We start from the raw sequence: 17,199 nt of genomic DNA on the forward strand, positions 1-17,199 counted from the left end.
TACTCAGAGGAGACCCATGGAAATCAATGTCCATTAGTCATGAGCTTTAACTTAAATGGGACTACTGTAAGTAGATATAGCACCAGCTACAGCCCTTATGCTTTTGGAGTCATACCAGAAATATTAGAAGAGGACCTGACCTTTGTAGCCTTTGTTCCTAGGTCAGGTGGATGATGAACAGAACTCCCTGTCTTGAGATATTCTATAACAAAGCCATTGATCTGCAAGATTTCGCCCTCCTTGCCTGGTACTGCCTCTTGCAACACCCCTCTCCTCCTCCTTCCTTGATCACCCACTTGCTTCTTTCCGGGGTTGCTTTTTAGGAGGCCGGGGACTGGCTCCCTTATGGTCTGGAAAATACTAAATAAATGGATGGTCCTACAGAAGGAAAGATCCAAAGAATCCCTCAGTTAAAGACTTAAGACTTTTAGCCCAATAGGAGCAAGAAAACTGATTAACTGTCATCTACAGGGGACGCGGGTGGCGCTGCGGGTTAAACCACAGAACCTAGGACTTGCCGATAAGAAGGTCAGCGGTTTGAATCCCCACGATGGGGTGAGCTCCCGTTGCTCGGTCCCTGCTCCTGCCAACCTAGCAGTTTGAAAGCACGCCAGTGCAAGTAGATAAATAGGTACCGCTCCGGCGGGAAGGTAAACAGCGTTTCCGTGCGCTGCTCTGGTTCGCCAGAAGCGGCTTAGTCATGCTGGCCACATGACCTGGAAGCTGTACGCCGGCTCCCTCGGCCAATAAAGCGAGATGAGCGCCGCAACCCCAGAGTCAGCCACGACTGGACCTAATGGTCAGGGGTCCCTTTACCTTTACTACCTATCTACAATAACTACTAAGCAAACTAAACTCTGAGTAGGTTCCAAGGGACCAAGACTCACTGGTTATTTGCATGCCAGTTTCTATAAACTCAAGAATAGCTCTGGATGATGACTAGGGAAGTGGGAGGGTGGGGAATACAGGATGGTTTTTTTGTCTTACTGTCTTCATTTTTTACTTTTGTAAAGCTATAAAATCCAATTAACATTTTTAAAGAGTTGCTCTGGTGATACAAGGCTGGGGGAACCTGTGGCCCTCCAGGTGTGGTGGGACCTGGATCCACCAACCAGAAGGGCCTATGGTCAGGCTCCCCAGCCCTGTATTACAAAGGAAATATACATCAGGGTGGCGGGGGAGGTTTATCTTTCATTACTGCTTTGTTTCAGAGAAGATTATAGAAGCAGCTTTTGCCTAATGATCATGGGCTACTGGTCATCCTGCTGGTCACTCCCTTTCCTGTAGCCACTTACGCCAAAAGCGCCTAGGAAATCCTCAAGCCCCCTGCATTTTACAAAGCAAGCATAGCCCCCCCACCCCACTCCACCTGGACATTCACCATATGAACCATGGCCATACTAACATCTGAAATCCAATGATCAGCCAAGTATTTGACCCCAAATGCCTTTTTATTTTTACCACAAAGGCACTAAAAGGAACAAAAAAACACTCTTGGAAACACTCTCTATTCATGCCTACAAAGAAACCAGATGGCCAAACTCTTGAGACAAACGAACACTGTGTGGAAGGAAGTCAGTGAGCCATCTCTCCCGCTCTCACTGCCCTGGGGTCAGCGCCATCACATTTCGAAATGTCAGGTTGATTCTCGGAGCCAGGAGTTTCTTGCGACTGGGCAGGCTGTGGTACCAGTAACGGTTGGTGGGGAAGTTCATCATCAACAAGCTCCCATGCTCCAGCTGCAACTTGACAGCCTCAATGTAGCGCGAAGGGTTTTTGCCTCGGGAATCCTTGTGCCGGAAGACAAAGTCCCTGCAGGCTCCAAAGGACACGGATGCGATGGGGCTGCGAGGGGCCAGCTCTCGCTCATCATCTCTGTGCTCCCCCATGTGATCGTGACCGTCCTTATACCTGGCAGGGAGGGGAGATGAGTGATGCAGTGAGGTAGTTTTAGACTATGGACTCAAATGCGCTTGCAGAGTGGAGATCTATACTCTTTAGATAGTGATGTGCATGATTTCACTTGCTTCAGAATGCAGTAAGCCAGCCCTGCTGCTGTGTTTGGGGTGCTGGTCTCCTGCTCCTTCTGTTCAGGGGGCAGCGACTAGACTTCTGCCCTGAAGGTCCTGCCCCAATGGTTCCACAGGGGAAGATCCACAACATCTCTCCTCCTTTCCAACTTAATCTGTACTATACCATATGGATTTCCTACAGGCATCTTTTTGGCCACTGCAAGAACAGGATGGTGGACTAGACTGGCTATTGGCCGCTAAGTATTTCGGAAGAGAAAACTAATTACTTAAATGCACCAGTAACAGTGATGGAATTACAACAGTTAATTAACCAGATAAAAACAGGTAAATTGCCGGGGTCAGATGGTCTATCAGCAAAGTACTATAAAAACTATAAGAGCTTTTGGCACAGCCTTTGAAAGATGTAATGAATAAGATTTTGAATACAGGGAAAGTATCAGATTCTTGGAAAGAGGCATATATTACATTAATTCCAAAACAAGATACAGATTTACTATCAGTAAAAAATTATAGGCAGGTATCTCTGCTAAATAATGGTTATAAACTATTTGCCAATAATGGCAAATCATATGAAGATGGTGTTAAAAGATTTAATTCATCAAGATCAAGCTGGCTTTCTTCCTGGCCGCCAGATGAATGAAAAGCAAGCGGCTTTAATGTCTGCAGATGCAGAGAAGGCCTTTAATAATGTGCCATGGATTTTTATGGGAAAAAACTATAGAAATGATGAACTTTGGAGAGTCATTCCTTTGGAGAATTGACGCGACTTATTCAGATCAACAGGCTATGTTGATAGTGAACAATGTGATAACGGAAAAATATAACAAAAGGGACAAGAAGGGGATGTTTCCTGTCACCATTATTGTTTATATCAATTCTAGAAACCCTGGCGTGATAGAATAAAAGGTATAACAGTAGGGTGCAGAGCTTATAAATTGAAAGCATTTGCGGATGACCTTGTGATAACAGTAGAAGACCCGATGGTAAGTATATCAAGGGTCTTAGAGATAATTGCTGAATTTGGTCAGGTAGCAGCTTTCAAGTTGAATAAAAATAAAATGAAAGTATTGGTAAAAAATGTGACCGTTCAATAAAAAAGAGACTTACATCGAACAACAGAATTGACAATAGAAAAAAAGGTGAAATATTTAGAGGTATGGTTGACAACTATATAGCCACTTGGAAAGAAAAAAAGAAAAACCTAAAGGTATGGGGAAGGATGAGCTTATCACTATGGGGAAGAATATCAGTAATAAAAATGAATGTATTGCCAAGAATGCTATTTTTATTTCAATCAGTACCCATTATCAGTAGAGCAGGACACTTCAAGCAGTGGCAAAAAGTTACTTCTGAATTTATCTGGCAAGGAAAGAAGCCAAGGATTAAATATAAATTGTTAACTGATGCAAAGGATAGAGGCGGTTTTTCCGGACTTGAGGTTATATTATGAAGCGTCCTGTCTCTGCTGGCTTCGGGAGTGGATAATGTTAAAAAATGCAGGCATTCTAGATTTAGAAGGTCATGACAACAGATTTGGGTGGCATGCATATCTCTGGTATGATAAGACAAAAGTGCATAAAGGTTTCCTAAACCATTTGGTAAGAAAATCAATTTATGTAGTATGGGAGAAATATAAATATTTATTAGACCAAAAAACACCTTGGTTGCTTTCCCTGCTAGAGGTGAAATCTGTGGAAAAATTAAATGCAAAAAATGAACAGGCAACGTATAAAGAGCTGTTAACAAAAGAAGAACAATTGAAAACGATAAATTTGAGGATATAAGACTTATTAACTGACTGGTTACAGTATCACCAATTAAAAGATGCATTTAGAATGGATAAAATAAATGGTTTTAGTAAAGAATTTTTAAGGTTTGAAAAAGACTTGTTGGAAAATAAAGTGAAAATACTTTCTAAAATGTATACTGTTAAATCTGTATTGATACAATGGGCAAGGGATATTGGATATAATATACAATTGTCATCATGGGAAAAATTATGGAGGGAAGACTTAAAATGTACAGCATGCTGTACATTGAAGGAAAACTATGAAAATGATGTACTGTTGGTATTAAACTCCTACTAAATTAACAAAATGTATAGAACTACTACAAATATTTGTTGGAAGCGTAAAGAGAAAGAAGGCACCTTCTACTATATGTGGTGGATGTGTAAGATAGCAAAAGCATTGGAAAATAATTTATAATGAGTTGGAAAAAAATGTTTAAAATAACATTTGTGAAAAAACTAGAAGGTTTTTTTTCAAGGAATTTTAGGTACAAAAATACCAAGGGAGCAGAAAAGATTGTTGTCAGGCTCTGGGGGCTTGGCTCCCCCCCCCCTTTGCGGATAAGCAGGACAAAGCGACAAGAGTCCCTTACCATTTAAAGGGTCTTTAATGATCACAGGAAAAGAACAAAGCATCCATTCCCGAGATAAAGGTGCTCCCAATTAAGCTTCCCTCCTACTCCCCCCCACCCCGGCATCTCACAACCATTGAGCCTTCTGCATAGCAAGCTTATCAGCTCTACTTGCCCTTGGAGATAAAAACTGGACACTCTGCAGCAAAGGGGAGTCCGTTCTCTCTCTCTCTCTCTCTCCTTCTCCTAGCTGTTCCCCACTCAGCTCTGCCCAGCTGTTGTTTTCCGATGTAACATGAACAATGGTATAAATTGAATATTAAAGATAGAGAACTTTATAGGATGCAGGTGGGAAAAGATTAATAATGGAACCCATGGAAGGGTGGCAGGAAGTCCAAGGACTCAGAGAATCCTATTTTTTATGATTATGACTGATATTTGAATGTAAATGTTAAATGCAAAAATGAATGTCCTTTTGTTCCCATAAACTCAGTATCATGTAACTCTGCTGGCAGTGGCTGGTGGGAAATGTAGTCCAAAAACATCTGGAGAGCAGCAGTTGGCAAACGTAGTCAAGGGCAGCTCCTGTAGAATTGCAGTAGGATGTCAAGCTCCTCCTGCACTGCCCTCTGTATGTCACAACAGCAGTCACAAGTTAGTGTAAGGGACTGGGCATGGAGAACTGGTTCCCTGGTGCTCAATGCCATACTAACGACCACCACCTGCCCAACGTTACCTGTTAATGAGAACAAAATTGAAGGTGTCCCCGGTGGTTAGCTGGATTTGGTCTCTTATGTGATCCAGAACTGGAATCCATGGCTTGGGTGAGAAAGTGACACCTGAGTATGTGTATGTCAAGCCAGCATCCCCGTAGGTCACTTGTTTCCTTGGGATGTTGTGCCACTTTCCAAATATGTGGAGTTTAGTGAACTCTCCTGCTTTGAAAAAAAGATGACAAACTCAAGATGGGCTTTCATAACCAGATGCAGGGAAGAAATGCCACCAAGTAAAAAATTCCCCTGAGAGCAGTGGTGGGGAACCTGTGGTGGCCCCCCGATTCAATTCATGGGGCCCTCTGGACACTGCGATTGAGCTCTGCTTCCTGCATCACCACCCCTCTAGAAATTGCTTTTCCTTCCATGCCGTGTGTGTTTGTGTGGAAAGGAGAAAGGGAAAGCAGGAGAGACAGATGTAGAGGAGAAAACCTCTTGCCGTGAAGACGGTTTGGAAGCTTCAGCTGGTGCAGAATTTGACAGTCAGGTTGGTCACTGGGGCAAGACGGTTTGAGCGTTCACACTGATCCTGGCCTGACTGCACTGGCTGCCAGTTAGTTTCCGGGTCCAATTCAAAGTGCTGGTTTTGACCTATAAAGCCTTAAACAGCTCAGGACCACAATAGCTACGTAATGGCTGTTTGTGGAATGCTCTCCCCAGGAAGGTTTGCATGGTGCCTTCATTATATATTTTTAGGCACCAGGCAAAAACATTCCTCTTCAGCCAGGCTAATTAAGATTCTACAGCCTTTTAAACGTGTTGTTGGAGGGGGTTATTTTGTGCTTTTATCTTGTGAACTGCCCAGAGATCTTCTGGTGAAGGGTGGTATATAAGTTTAATAAATAATAATAGCCATAAAAATGAGGAAATCTATTTATAGTATGCTCCAGATAGCCCTGCCGCACAGAGAATTCATGAAAGATTCAAAGATCAGATCTGTTTACCTTCAAAATATTCCACTTCCTTTTCAAGCTCCTGGAAGATCCTGTCAGCCTCTGCTTTGTTGAAAAGGATCCTATAATCGCAGTTTAGCCCTTCTGCCCGGATGTGTTTCCATGAAGCACCAACCAAGGGAGTCGTGCTTTGGTGGGATGCATCCAGCTTGGGCCTCTTCTTGCTTCTTCCACTGCCTTCTGCACCAGAGTCAGCCTCCTCCCGCTCTGGTCCAGGGGACTTCCTCTTGTTCTTTGTTGCTGTGGTCTTAAGAGGCCCCCGGACAATGAATTTCTCCATCGCCAGTTGCTACGCACCTCAATCGAGGCTGTAGGAGGGCAAGCCTGTGATTGACCAGAACCAGATTAGATATGCCTGGAGTGGGGCGCTCCTGGCTGTGGAGTGCTCTTTTTACTAATATACTTGCAGCAGCTGGAAACTATTATTTGTGGTGTCTGCAAAGGATCTCTTTAGCCAAGGGATGGGGAGCCTTTGGCCTGCTGGATGGTGCTGTATTCCAATTCCCATCAATTCTAGCTTGCATGACCAACAGTCAGGGATAACGGGGGTCACAGTCCAACAACATCTGCTGGCACCTGGCTGGGGAACACTGGCTTGGACACCTGTAATTATGGAGGCTGGCAAAATGGAACCTCCAAGTTCAGAAGCAATGTACCCCTGTATATCAGGTGCCGGGGATACATTGTAGGGGAAGGCTGCTCTTTCATGCCTTAGGGTTAAAATGCTATGCTATGGCTGCCCTCCAATGCCCGTCTTACCTCCTGCAATGCCCAGGATATTCTCCAAGGCTCCTCCTGGAACCGAGGCCAGGGAGCCTCACTGCCGGAATCCTGTTTCAGGTCCCACCTTCGTCTCCTTTCCAGTCTCCAGGTCCCACCTTCGTCTCCTTTGCAGCTCCTCCCTTCCTGCAAAAGGTACTAACCGAGAGCCCTGCCTGCTAGAAAGAAAAATGGTAGTGTTGTTAATTCAGAACAAGACAAAGTCTGTTCGCTCCATCTCGAGTTCTTCCCAAGCATCGTAAAAGCTTCTCATGAATGTAAAATCAAAATTGCAAAACATAACCTAGGAGCAGCACAGGCGCAGTTTCCAATATTATTTTTGATCACACTTTGTTTGTAAGGTTGATTCTACTTTGAGGTGATCTGCGGAGACACTGCTCTCTCTTCCTACGGTACTTTCCCCCTAACGCGCACGTTAATCACGCAAGTCGGCAAACATAGCGTGCAATGGAAGGCCTGCACGCCCCGGCTGCGAGGAGGAGGACGCTCCTTCTCGCTATTTCCTCCAGCCTCCGTTTGCCGCCGCGGACCCGCCTTCCGAGAACAGGCGCTGCGCATGCGCCCAGGGAGCGGGCGGGCGGGCGGGACCCAGGCGCTCCTCGGCTGCGCATGCGCGCTGGCTTTGGCGCCAATTTAAAGCTTACCTGAAGCGGGAGCGAGCGGCGGCGGCGGCGGGTCTTGCCGTGAGGGGGCAGAAGAGCTGAGCCAGCGGCTGCTGCGCCTGCTGCCTTTCCCTCGGCGCCCTTCTCTCCCGAGCTGCAGCGCCGGAGCCCGTCTGCCAGCGGAGCCACCATGATCGGCCAGAAGACGCTGCTCTCGTTCTTCTCGGCGGCGCAGGCCAAGAAGCGGAGCCGCTCCCCGGAGCCAGTCGGGGCCGCTGAGGTACAAAGGGAGCCAGGCGAGAGGGGACGGGGAGCTCGCGCCAGGGGGAGAAAAAGGCGCCTTCCTGAGGTACCGGCGCCTTCTCCTTCCAGCGGGGGAGAAAAAGGCGCCTTCCTGAGGTACCGGCCAATGGGAAGCGCTTTAGCCGCCCTCAAGCCAATGGGAAGCGTCCGGGGGTGGGACTAAGTCCGACTCGGTGCTCTTAACCAAGAAGAGCTGCTAGGGCTACCTTAGCAACACAGATCAACTGAGGGCCGGGGCTTTCAAGCAGAACTGCGATAGGGCGAGCGGGCTGCAGGGCTCGGGACCGGCGGCCAATTAGGAAGCTGTTTTGATGGCCCGTAACCAATGAGAAAGGAAGGGGGCGCTATCTCGCAGGTGATAGGCCGATACACGGCGCTTTTGGTGTCGCTGGCCAATTGGGCGCGAAAGTCGCCCGTGTTTTGTTTTCTCATGGCGGCGGCGAGGAGGGCGGGCCGTGGTCTGGCGTCGCTCCGCCGCTGCCTCGCTGCTGCTGCTGCCGCTTGGCCGCCCCTCACGCGCTTCTTCCGCCCGCAGGCCGGCTCTCCGAAGAGGTCGAAGGCTGGCGCTCCGTCCCCGCCTCTCAGCCCGGAGCAGCTGGAGCGGATCCGCCGGAACAAAGAGGCGGCCTTGCAGAGACTCGCTTCCCGCCTCGGCAGCCTCGCTCCTCCGGAGGTCGCGCCGGACTGGAGGCTCGCGCTCGCCGGGGAGTTCGCCAAGCCCTACTTCGCCCAGGTGGGCCAGAGGCGGAGAGGGAGGCGGGGGGCTGCCATGGGCAGGGCAAGGGGGACGCGGCGGCGCCGCCCCGGGATGTCAGGCGGAGAAGGGTCTCAGCCCATCTGCCCTGCCTGACGGCCTTTGAACTGGAGAGAAGGTCGATGCAACGCACCTGATGCGAGCAAAGGATGTGCTCCCGCACGGAGCTGCAGTCCGGGCCACTTTAATAGATACCCCCCCCTTAATTTATTATATCGAAAACAGACCTGCTGTTGCTGTGCTGTGTTAAATGGAGTGTACCAGAATCTGCACACTTGCCTGCCTTGGTGCCTATCTCTTTCCTCCTTTACAGACATGCATTTCTTCCCTTTCTGTTTTATGCCACGTCGATAGCTTATTCAGTACTTGGTAGCAGACTTCTATGCTTGTTACTCGCGCAAGTGTGCCGCTGGGTTCAATAGGGCTTCCTAGTAAGTGTGTGTAGGGTTATTTATATATTTATGATTAAAGTTTTCCTTGGCTTAAACACCTTGTCTCTTTTTTCAAGTTGTGCTGTACAGTCTTTTCTACAGATCAGTTACATTGTTGAGTACAGTATAAGGTTTGGGAGAGGAGGGGCGGTGGTGAAATTGTGTGTGTAGGGTTCTAGTCCTGCAACCTGGTCTTTTGTATGTTTGCATGGAAGCGGTTCCTTCTATATTTCATGGAGCTAGCACTCATGGAAATTTACATAGGATGTGGTCTTACTCTCCTTGTGTATACTGTATTTACAGAATAATTAAGTGGTTATTCCTGTCTACCTTGCGGGCCCAAAGTGGCATTAACAGTTCCTCCAAAACCATTATTGATCAGCCTTTATATACGAGAGAGATGCAAAAATATTTAGATTTGATCTACCCTGTCTCAAGAAGCTCCTGGTGGCTAGAAGTATTTTGTTAATTATTGAGCATGTATCTTGCTGCAACTGACGTTGGAGTCCATAGATGTTAAGCAAGAAGCTGTGGCTAAAAATTGGAGAGGGGCTCCAGGGTCATCACTTGTCCTGAAATGGGAGGCTCCACCTTGGAATGTTCCCCTCACTTTCAAGCATGTTTCTCAAGTTTCTGTATCTCTTGAAAGTTCATCACAACTTTTCTGAAAACACAGCCGCCTGGCTTATATCATGGGATCCAATTTCAAGTCTGGGTGAAGCAAACTCTTCACATCTTTAAAAACAATTGGCTGGCTGGCCTCTCTTTAAAGCCTTGGGCATTAATGGGATGTATTGACAGAAGAAAGCTTAATGCGTTAACTGAGTTGAAATTTTAAAATGACTGCTTGAAACACTATATTGTGTGTGATGCCTAGGTGCTTGTGTGCACTCAAACCGCTACCTACTTAACCTGCTGGCCCTCCTTAACCAGGATTTGAAACTGTCTGCTTCTGTTTCCCAAAACAGCTAATGGACTTTGTTGCTGCAGAGCGTAAACGCTACACAGTGTATCCAGCTGTGCATCAAGTCTTCACCTGGACTCAGATGTGCAGTATCCGTGATGTGAGTAAACCTGGTACAATCAGCCCTACATTTATTCTACCTTTTCCTTCAGGAGTCACTAAGTTGTCAGTGATATCTTCTCTTTTTTCCGCCTCTAGATAAGCGTTGCACTTTGTGTCTGCATTGTTTTGAAAACCATGGGCTAGTAACAATAATGTTTGGTGCTGCTAGTTGCATTTTGGCCTCAGAATGTTTTGCATACACAACTGTATCTAAGTTGTCCTGACTGTAAAGGGAGGCCACTATTAGTTAATCCAATTGGATAAATGCTAGGTGAAGCTGAAAGGGGTGGAATGGAATGGAATGGTGGGGCTTCCTTAAAACTACCCATGTTCTGAGATTTGAACATGGAGCTTTTAATCAAGCACGCTACATAATAATAATTTATAATCATTTATTATTTGTACCCCATCTGACTGGGTTGCCCATGAACTGTGGTGTTTATATAGTTGTCCCATTGGTCTTCTCTGGAACACACGAGAGAAAGAGCAAGGGATAACCAGCCACATACTGTGTCCTACCAAAGGGATGTATTAAACTGGGCAGAGATGAATGACAGCAGGAGTGATTGTATTGAACAAATTTCCGCTTTTGTAACTTTGTTCAGGTAAAAGCTGTCATCTTGGGCCAAGACCCATATCATGGACCCAACCAAGCACACGGACTCTGTTTCAGCGTCCAGAGACCAGTTCCACCTCCACCCAGGTAAGATTAGGCTTTAAACTTTGTAGTCCTATTAGGACCAGATATGCAATACTGCCTTTCCATTAGTCTTTCATTTGCATAGTTATCACTAATATGTTGTTATGTAATAAATGAAATCCCTATGATACAAATGCATGAGAGGAAGTCTGTCAAAGCCTTTCTGATTTTTGATCGTAGCCTAGAGAACATCTACAAAGAACTGGCTGAAGACATAGAAGGCTTTTCTCATCCTGGCCATGGAGACTTGACCGGGTGGGCTAAACAAGGTGAAGCAGGATCAAAGTTTGTTGGGCGCTTTCCCCCCTGTGGTGGGTGGGCTTCCCCCAGCTGCTATCATGTGTGTTGGTTTCACCTTCTGGATATACAGATTGCTTCTTTCCAGCAGCCAGTGGTAGTACTTGCAGCAGTGGATGGAGAATTCCTTTCAGCACACCCCAGATTTTAGCAAGGAAACAGCCCCTGAGCATCCAACACAATCCCAGCCTCCTCCTACTTCAGAGAGGCTAGATCCTGGTGAAAAGAGCAAACTTAGCTCAAATACAGTGGTACTCTGGTTGCGAACGGGATCCGTTCCGGAGCCCCGTTCGCAACATGAGCAGAACGCAACCCGCTTCTGCGCATGCGCGTGACGTCATTTTGCACGCATGCACGAGCGGCAAAACCCGGAAGTAACCCTTTCCAGTATTTCCGGGTCGCCGCAGGACGCAACCTGAAAAAACGTATCATGAAGCAAACGTAACACGAGGTATGACTGTACAGTACAGACTTTACAGAACAGTGGATAGTTTTGCTGCTACATGCAGCTCCCTTACAGAACAGCTGCTTATTATAAGTTTATACAGCCATTAGCATTAAATTAAACACACAAGCTACAATAAAATGCCCTCAAATACGCTGGGAGGTGGGGGTTGACCTCTTCTGGTGTTGCAGAATTTGGCTGGGATAAACATATTTTGTGTGCAGAGTATTGATCATTTGCCCTTCCTAGCAGCAAAAGCAGCATATTTTTATTTAATGTTTTCTGCATGCTTGCTCACCCTTTCCTGTTTCATTTTCAACCTAGGAGTACTGCTACTCAATGCTGTTCTTACAGTCCGAGCACACCAAGCCAACTCCCACAAAGAGAAGGGCTGGGAGCAGTTCACAGACGCAGTGGTCTCCTGGCTAAACAGCAACTTGGATGGTGTGGTCTTCATGCTTTGGGGGGCTTATGCTCAGAGGAAAGGCAGCTCTATTGACAGGGTAAGTGCACCGTTACTTTTCCATTCCTCTGGAAGTGACACTAGTCTGGACAGTGGGGAAAAGGCTGGAAGCTGGTCTGTGTGGTATGCAGCATGGAATCTAATCCTGAGCTTGGATTATGGCCTCATGCAGCACCCATTAGAGTACATTGTTTTAAAAGGGTATTCTGGGACTGCAGAACTGGGATTATTAGAGGATGGGCTCAGGTTTGGTCAGTGTTTCTGTTAAATGATATTGGTCCATGGGACAGCAGTACAAAACCTAAGATTCTGCAAATGTGGTGGCAGTTCAGTGGGGCGGGATGACTACAATGTCTTAACATCTCTGATTTCTTGCAGAAACGGCACCACGTCCTACAGACAGCTCACCCTTCACCCCTGTCAGTGCACAGGGGTTTCTTTGGCTGTAAGCATTTCTCTAAAACAAATGAATTGCTGAAAAAGTCTGGGAAGAAGCCCATTGATTGGAGCACACTGTGACACAGAATTTGAAACCAACTGTGTTTGATTCTTAGAGTACAGTCACTACTTGGGAATAATTCTTTGGATTTGTTTTAATTGAATGTGCCAGATCAAAGAGTCTACTCCAAATCTCTTATTTTGGAGTAGCTTTGAATTTAATGGAATTAATCCTGAAAATGTGTTTTTCACATTCTTGGTGCATTTTGGGACAAAAATAGATTGGCTGAGATGTTAGCCTTTTTATGTTCACTCTAGCTAGTGCCAAGGAAGGCATTCCATTCTGTTATTAGCTATTGTAAAATGGGCTTGTTGGTTTTTACTCCTCATCTTGTACATCTCATGTTGAGGGAAATGAAAGCACCTTTTCATATATATTTTTACACCAAAGAAGCTAATTTTTCATTTTTGGCCCACTCAGTGAAGTATCCATTTAGCAAACTGTTTATGATGTACAAATCAATGTCTTATTTAGTCTTCTAAGCTTGTCCTTTTATCAGTTGTCAATTAAAAGTTGCATCAGTTGCTGTGAACTGTGACCCTGTTTTCATACTGTTTTCTGAGGTCTGCAGGAATTAGATCAGCTGTGGCAAAGTCAAAGGATTCCAGTTGCTTTCTTCTTATTGGGATAGGGAAAGGATGGAGCCAGATGTTGGAAAGCATTGCCTGACCCATAGGAGAAATGGGGTTCCCAGTGCTAATGATGGTTGTGTTAGGGAAAATATCACACATGAAAATCTTATTCAGCCACAGTTGGCAGCAAAACTTCTGTTGCAGGTATTGGGCGTGTAGGAGCCGTCATTATCAACTTCTGTAAATTATAAGAAAGTCTGGCATACCCTTTTTATGTGCAAATTGCATAATAAGATATTCTGTTCTGGTATGTTTTAAATACCAAATTATGACTTGTACTTGTGGTTTTTTTACTCTTTGTACCACTAGGTGACAACAATGCAACTATTATTTTTTTTACAGTCACTGTATATTTGTTATAAAAATAAACATATTTGTTATTTGCTGTTTGTTGGCTCCCCCCACTGCTTCTTTTGCATATGTGTTATTAAATTTATTACCCACATTTCACCAGCAGTTCCCAGGGTGGGTTGCAACAATTTAAAATTGGGAATTAAAAACAGTTAAAATGTATTGCATATGCAAGAATAAGGTGGATCCTGAAAACACAGATTTCAGGCGCCAAAGGCCAGGGTAACGCAATGCACTTTAAGCACTCGCCAAAAACTTTATAGTGAGGCAGCCAGATGCACCTCTGGGAAAGGAGCACCACAGCCGAGTTCTGCAGACTTACTGAATTACAATAAATCTCAGCAAGTTTCCAATTAGTTATTGAAATGAGAATGACTGTTAGCGAAACACACTGTACCAGAGTTGTTCATGCGTAGCGGGGTCCAGATAGTATTATCTACTGAAAAGGTTAGGATAAGATACCATATTTCTAAGAGGTTGCCAGCATCTTGGGTGGAGCATTTGACTGGCGAGTTTCTCCATTAATGCTACTGTCCACATTCCTGAGAAAACTGAACTATGCTGAAATGGCTAAAATGACCAAAAGAATCAGTAATCGGGAAGACCAAAATTTTAATAAGGAATGGGGAAAATGTATAACGTATCTTAAAGATGATTGTAAATAGTTAAAATCGTTAGTAGGATTGGAATAACACTTGTAGTTTAATGTTGAATTCTGGACATAATGGCAGTGGTAAAGGACTTGGAGTGTTATAAAAGATGTGGGAGGAAATTATGAATAATCGCCAATAGCACAACATTTGTAGGGTGCCCAGCTGGGCACCTTCTTTGCTGGAAGACGCATCCCTGTTCTGATCTATGCAGATGATGCAGCAATGCAGTGGTACCTCGGGTTACATACGCTTCAGGTTACAGACTCCGCTAACCCAGAAATATTACTTCGGGTTAAGAACTTTGCTTCAGGATGAGAACAGAAATCATGCTCCGGCAACAGTGGGAGGCCCCATTAGCTAAAGTGGTGCTTCAGGTTAAGAACGGACCTCCGGAACGAATTAAGTTCTTAACCCGAGGTACCACTGTACATAGGTAGGCAAACTAAGGCCCGGGGGCCGGATGCGGCCCAATTGCCTTATCAGTCTGGCCTGCGGATGGTCCGGGAATCTGTGTTTTTACATGCGTAGAATGTGTGCTTTGATTTAAAATGCAACTCTGGGTTATTTGTGGAGCATAGGAATTCGTTCATTCCCCCCCCCCCATATAGTCCCCCCCCCCCAAGGTCTGAAGGACAGTGTGCCGGCCCCCTGCTGGAAAAGTTTTCTGACCCCTGACCTTTTAGAACACATGACATGACAAAGTGGAATATGGAATGCTGCAGCATTATGCACTTCATGTGGAACCCAGACACTTTCTTCTGAAGGTGAAAGGAGTAGAGACGCAAGCCGTTTCTTCTTTGATGGAAGATCAAGAAAAACTGATAAACTTTGATAATTATTATGGACAAAATAGTTATGGACAAGTCTGTGCAAAAGGCTTATTTACTTACTTACTTACACAAACACACACTTGTAGTCTGCCCCGTGGAAAGATGGGCTATACATATTTTAAATAAATACCTGACATGGGCAAATATTTTGATGGAGGAAGTAATTTTTCAGGAAGAAGAGCAAGATTATTGCTGTAACCTCTGAAACAATGAGAGTCAGAATTAGGGAAATCAATTTCTGATTGTCCTGAATGTACATTCTGTTTGGATGTGTCTAATAAGCCTCCTTCTGAACTGCTGTGCACATGACTAGAAAATCAAGGGCAGAGCCCTGCTAAACTTGTTTTGCTGGTGATCTCAATTTAGTTAGCACCACAGAACAGGCAGTTCCTTCTTGGTGTTCAGTTTATGAAAGTTAACAGTAGAAACTGACAAATTCTCTCTTTTGTACTCCCTCCCCCCCTGTCCTGTCCCCCAGTGTTACAAAACGTGTGTTAACCCAAGCAGGATGTCTACCAAGGCATTTCAGAATGAACTCTATGCTCTTGGTAGCAAGCTATGGCTCAAGCTCGAGGGACTACCCAAGGCTGAACCTTGGGAGATTGTGTTCTTTTTCTTCATCATCTTGTTCATTGGTACATATGAATCATGCTTGCAACTTTCTGAGCTTGTCAGATGGGTCTATTTTGTCATTCAGGAGCTATGAATAATCTATTCTTTTTTTTTTTTGAGCTTTTCTTTACATGGTTTCTGATTCCTCAGCAATTGTGATGCTCAGGACAGGCTTTAAGTAAAGGTTTGTAATAATTCAGTGCAGATCTATGCTGCTAAGTTTCACCATACAATATAAATGCTACATACATACATACATGAGAGAATATTTGTGTGGCAGAATCAGGACTGGCAGCCAGCCCCTAGGTTCTACAGCACTTAAAGTTTCAAACTGAACTTTGACATGGGAGTCAACATTTACAGAAATGGTTAACTCTGGGTCAAATGGTAGTGTTGCTTTGGGCTACCGTACTACAAGATTATGCATGTACAGTTTAGAGCTAACAGCGGAATCTCCCAGCATAAAGAGAATGAGGGTCGATTCACACATAACTTCTCATCACTTGCATTCTGAGATAAATGTAGGAAGTGTGCATATCCATTGCAAAGCAGCATATCCAAAGCAGTATGAAAGCTCTGCCTGTGACAGATGTTCAAATATGAAACCGTCATCAAGTGATTAACATGCATGTGTCCAAAGATACACCAGGTGGCATGGAGCAGTTCCTGAAACAAGTGACGGGGTAATTAACAACCACAGATACCAAAGAAAGCTGGTAGCTATAAAAGCAACCGTGTAATATTTCCTCTGTTGAATTCCAAAGAAGAAAAGCCTGCTTGTGTACTGCAACAAATCCTCCCCCTGTTGGAATTGGGAAAGAGCCAGATGAGCCTAGCCTTCTTTCAGCTAGAACTCTGGGCTAGCCTGAACTAAAGCTTTATTTCCTTTGCCCTTCACCTGCTGGTACTCCAGTTCTTTACATTAGAAATCAGCTGTACCTTTAAGAACAGCTACTACCACTCATATTCTGTCTGATTTGCAATGGGGTTTATAATCATTGTGCAGCTCACACCATCCTTTGAGAACTGTCAGTATTATTTCTGTCTCGCTGATGTGCTAGGAGTAATAGTCATTGTACAGCGGAGTGGGTTAGTGTTTGCAAGTTTGAAAGCCATGCAAAATCCCTCCCCAACCTATTACAAGAATTTCCTTTCCCAGTCTCCGCTATAGCCCTAGTGTTGTTTATGTCCTTTATCCATTCCACTTCCCAGGCCTCAGAGAACCAGCTGCTTCTTCCTTTCACTCCCTCCGCCTGCCTGTATTTTCTAGGAACCCATTACCTTGACAGTGATCATGACTGCCTACTCTCCACTCCAAGCCTGGGTGCAGCTGGGAGAGCAGGAAAGCGCAGGTTACTTTTTTTTTTGTAGGTGCCAAAAGCAAAACAATGAAAAACAATGAGCATAGTTTGGGCATGCTTGTTCTAGAGCTCTTGTTGTTAGCAACTCTTGTGCCCTCAAGTAATTCCAGAGGACACAAGACAAATCTAAAAGCCACATCTGTCCCTTTCTGGTGAGTCTATTCATTGTATTAGCAGGTTGGGTTGCTCTAACTCCTGGCTAGCAATTCCAGAAGCTAATATTTTCTCGCGCTCTCTCTGCCTTTCAGTCACGGTACTTTCCATCATGGTGACAGCTTGCACCGTTTGCTGTGACCACTC

The 17,199-nt window shown here is 45.1% G+C and overlaps 2 protein-coding genes across 9 annotated transcripts; one reads left to right on the forward strand and one right to left on the reverse strand.

Moving 5' to 3' along the window:
- Positions 1–1,432: 1,432 nt before the first annotated feature.
- ALKBH2 (alkB homolog 2, alpha-ketoglutarate dependent dioxygenase) lies at positions 1,433–7,675 on the reverse strand. Of its 5 annotated transcripts, none has more exons than XM_077917695.1 (5): positions 7,545–7,675; positions 6,880–7,058; positions 6,112–6,444; positions 5,131–5,332; positions 1,433–1,911 (listed from the first exon to the last, which is right to left on the reverse strand). In XM_077917695.1, the coding sequence occupies exons 3-5, from the start codon at positions 6,398–6,400 to the stop codon at positions 1,599–1,601; spliced, it is 804 nt and encodes a 267-aa protein (XP_077773821.1). In that variant the 5' UTR covers positions 6,401–6,444; positions 6,880–7,058; positions 7,545–7,675; the 3' UTR covers positions 1,433–1,598. The 5 variants fall into 5 exon arrangements, with proteins under 5 accessions (XP_077773821.1, XP_077773822.1, XP_028559697.2 ...); XM_077917696.1 differs by having other exon boundaries at positions 6,880–7,055; positions 7,545–7,635; XM_028703864.2 differs by lacking the exon at positions 7,545–7,675 and adding an exon at positions 7,184–7,453 and having other exon boundaries at positions 6,880–7,055.
- UNG (uracil DNA glycosylase) lies at positions 7,650–13,481 on the forward strand. 4 transcript variants are annotated; one of them, XM_028703861.2, is made up of 7 exons: positions 7,650–7,782; positions 8,341–8,538; positions 9,959–10,054; positions 10,662–10,759; positions 10,937–11,025; positions 11,823–12,001; positions 12,340–13,481. In XM_028703861.2, the coding sequence occupies exons 1-7, from the start codon at positions 7,693–7,695 to the stop codon at positions 12,478–12,480; spliced, it is 891 nt and encodes a 296-aa protein (XP_028559694.2). In that variant the 5' UTR covers positions 7,650–7,692; the 3' UTR covers positions 12,481–13,481. The 4 variants fall into 4 exon arrangements, with proteins under 4 accessions (XP_028559694.2, XP_028559693.2, XP_077773819.1 ...); XM_028703860.2 differs by lacking the exon at positions 7,650–7,782 and having other exon boundaries at positions 8,116–8,538; XM_077917693.1 differs by lacking the exons at positions 7,650–7,782; positions 10,937–11,025 and having other exon boundaries at positions 8,116–8,538; positions 12,340–12,478.
- The last annotated feature ends 3,718 nt before the right edge of the window (positions 13,482–17,199 follow it).

The sequence above is a fragment of the Podarcis muralis genome, chromosome 13 (assembly GCF_964188315.1).
Source record: "Podarcis muralis chromosome 13, rPodMur119.hap1.1, whole genome shotgun sequence".
Lineage (NCBI taxonomy): Eukaryota > Metazoa > Chordata > Lepidosauria > Squamata > Lacertidae > Podarcis > Podarcis muralis.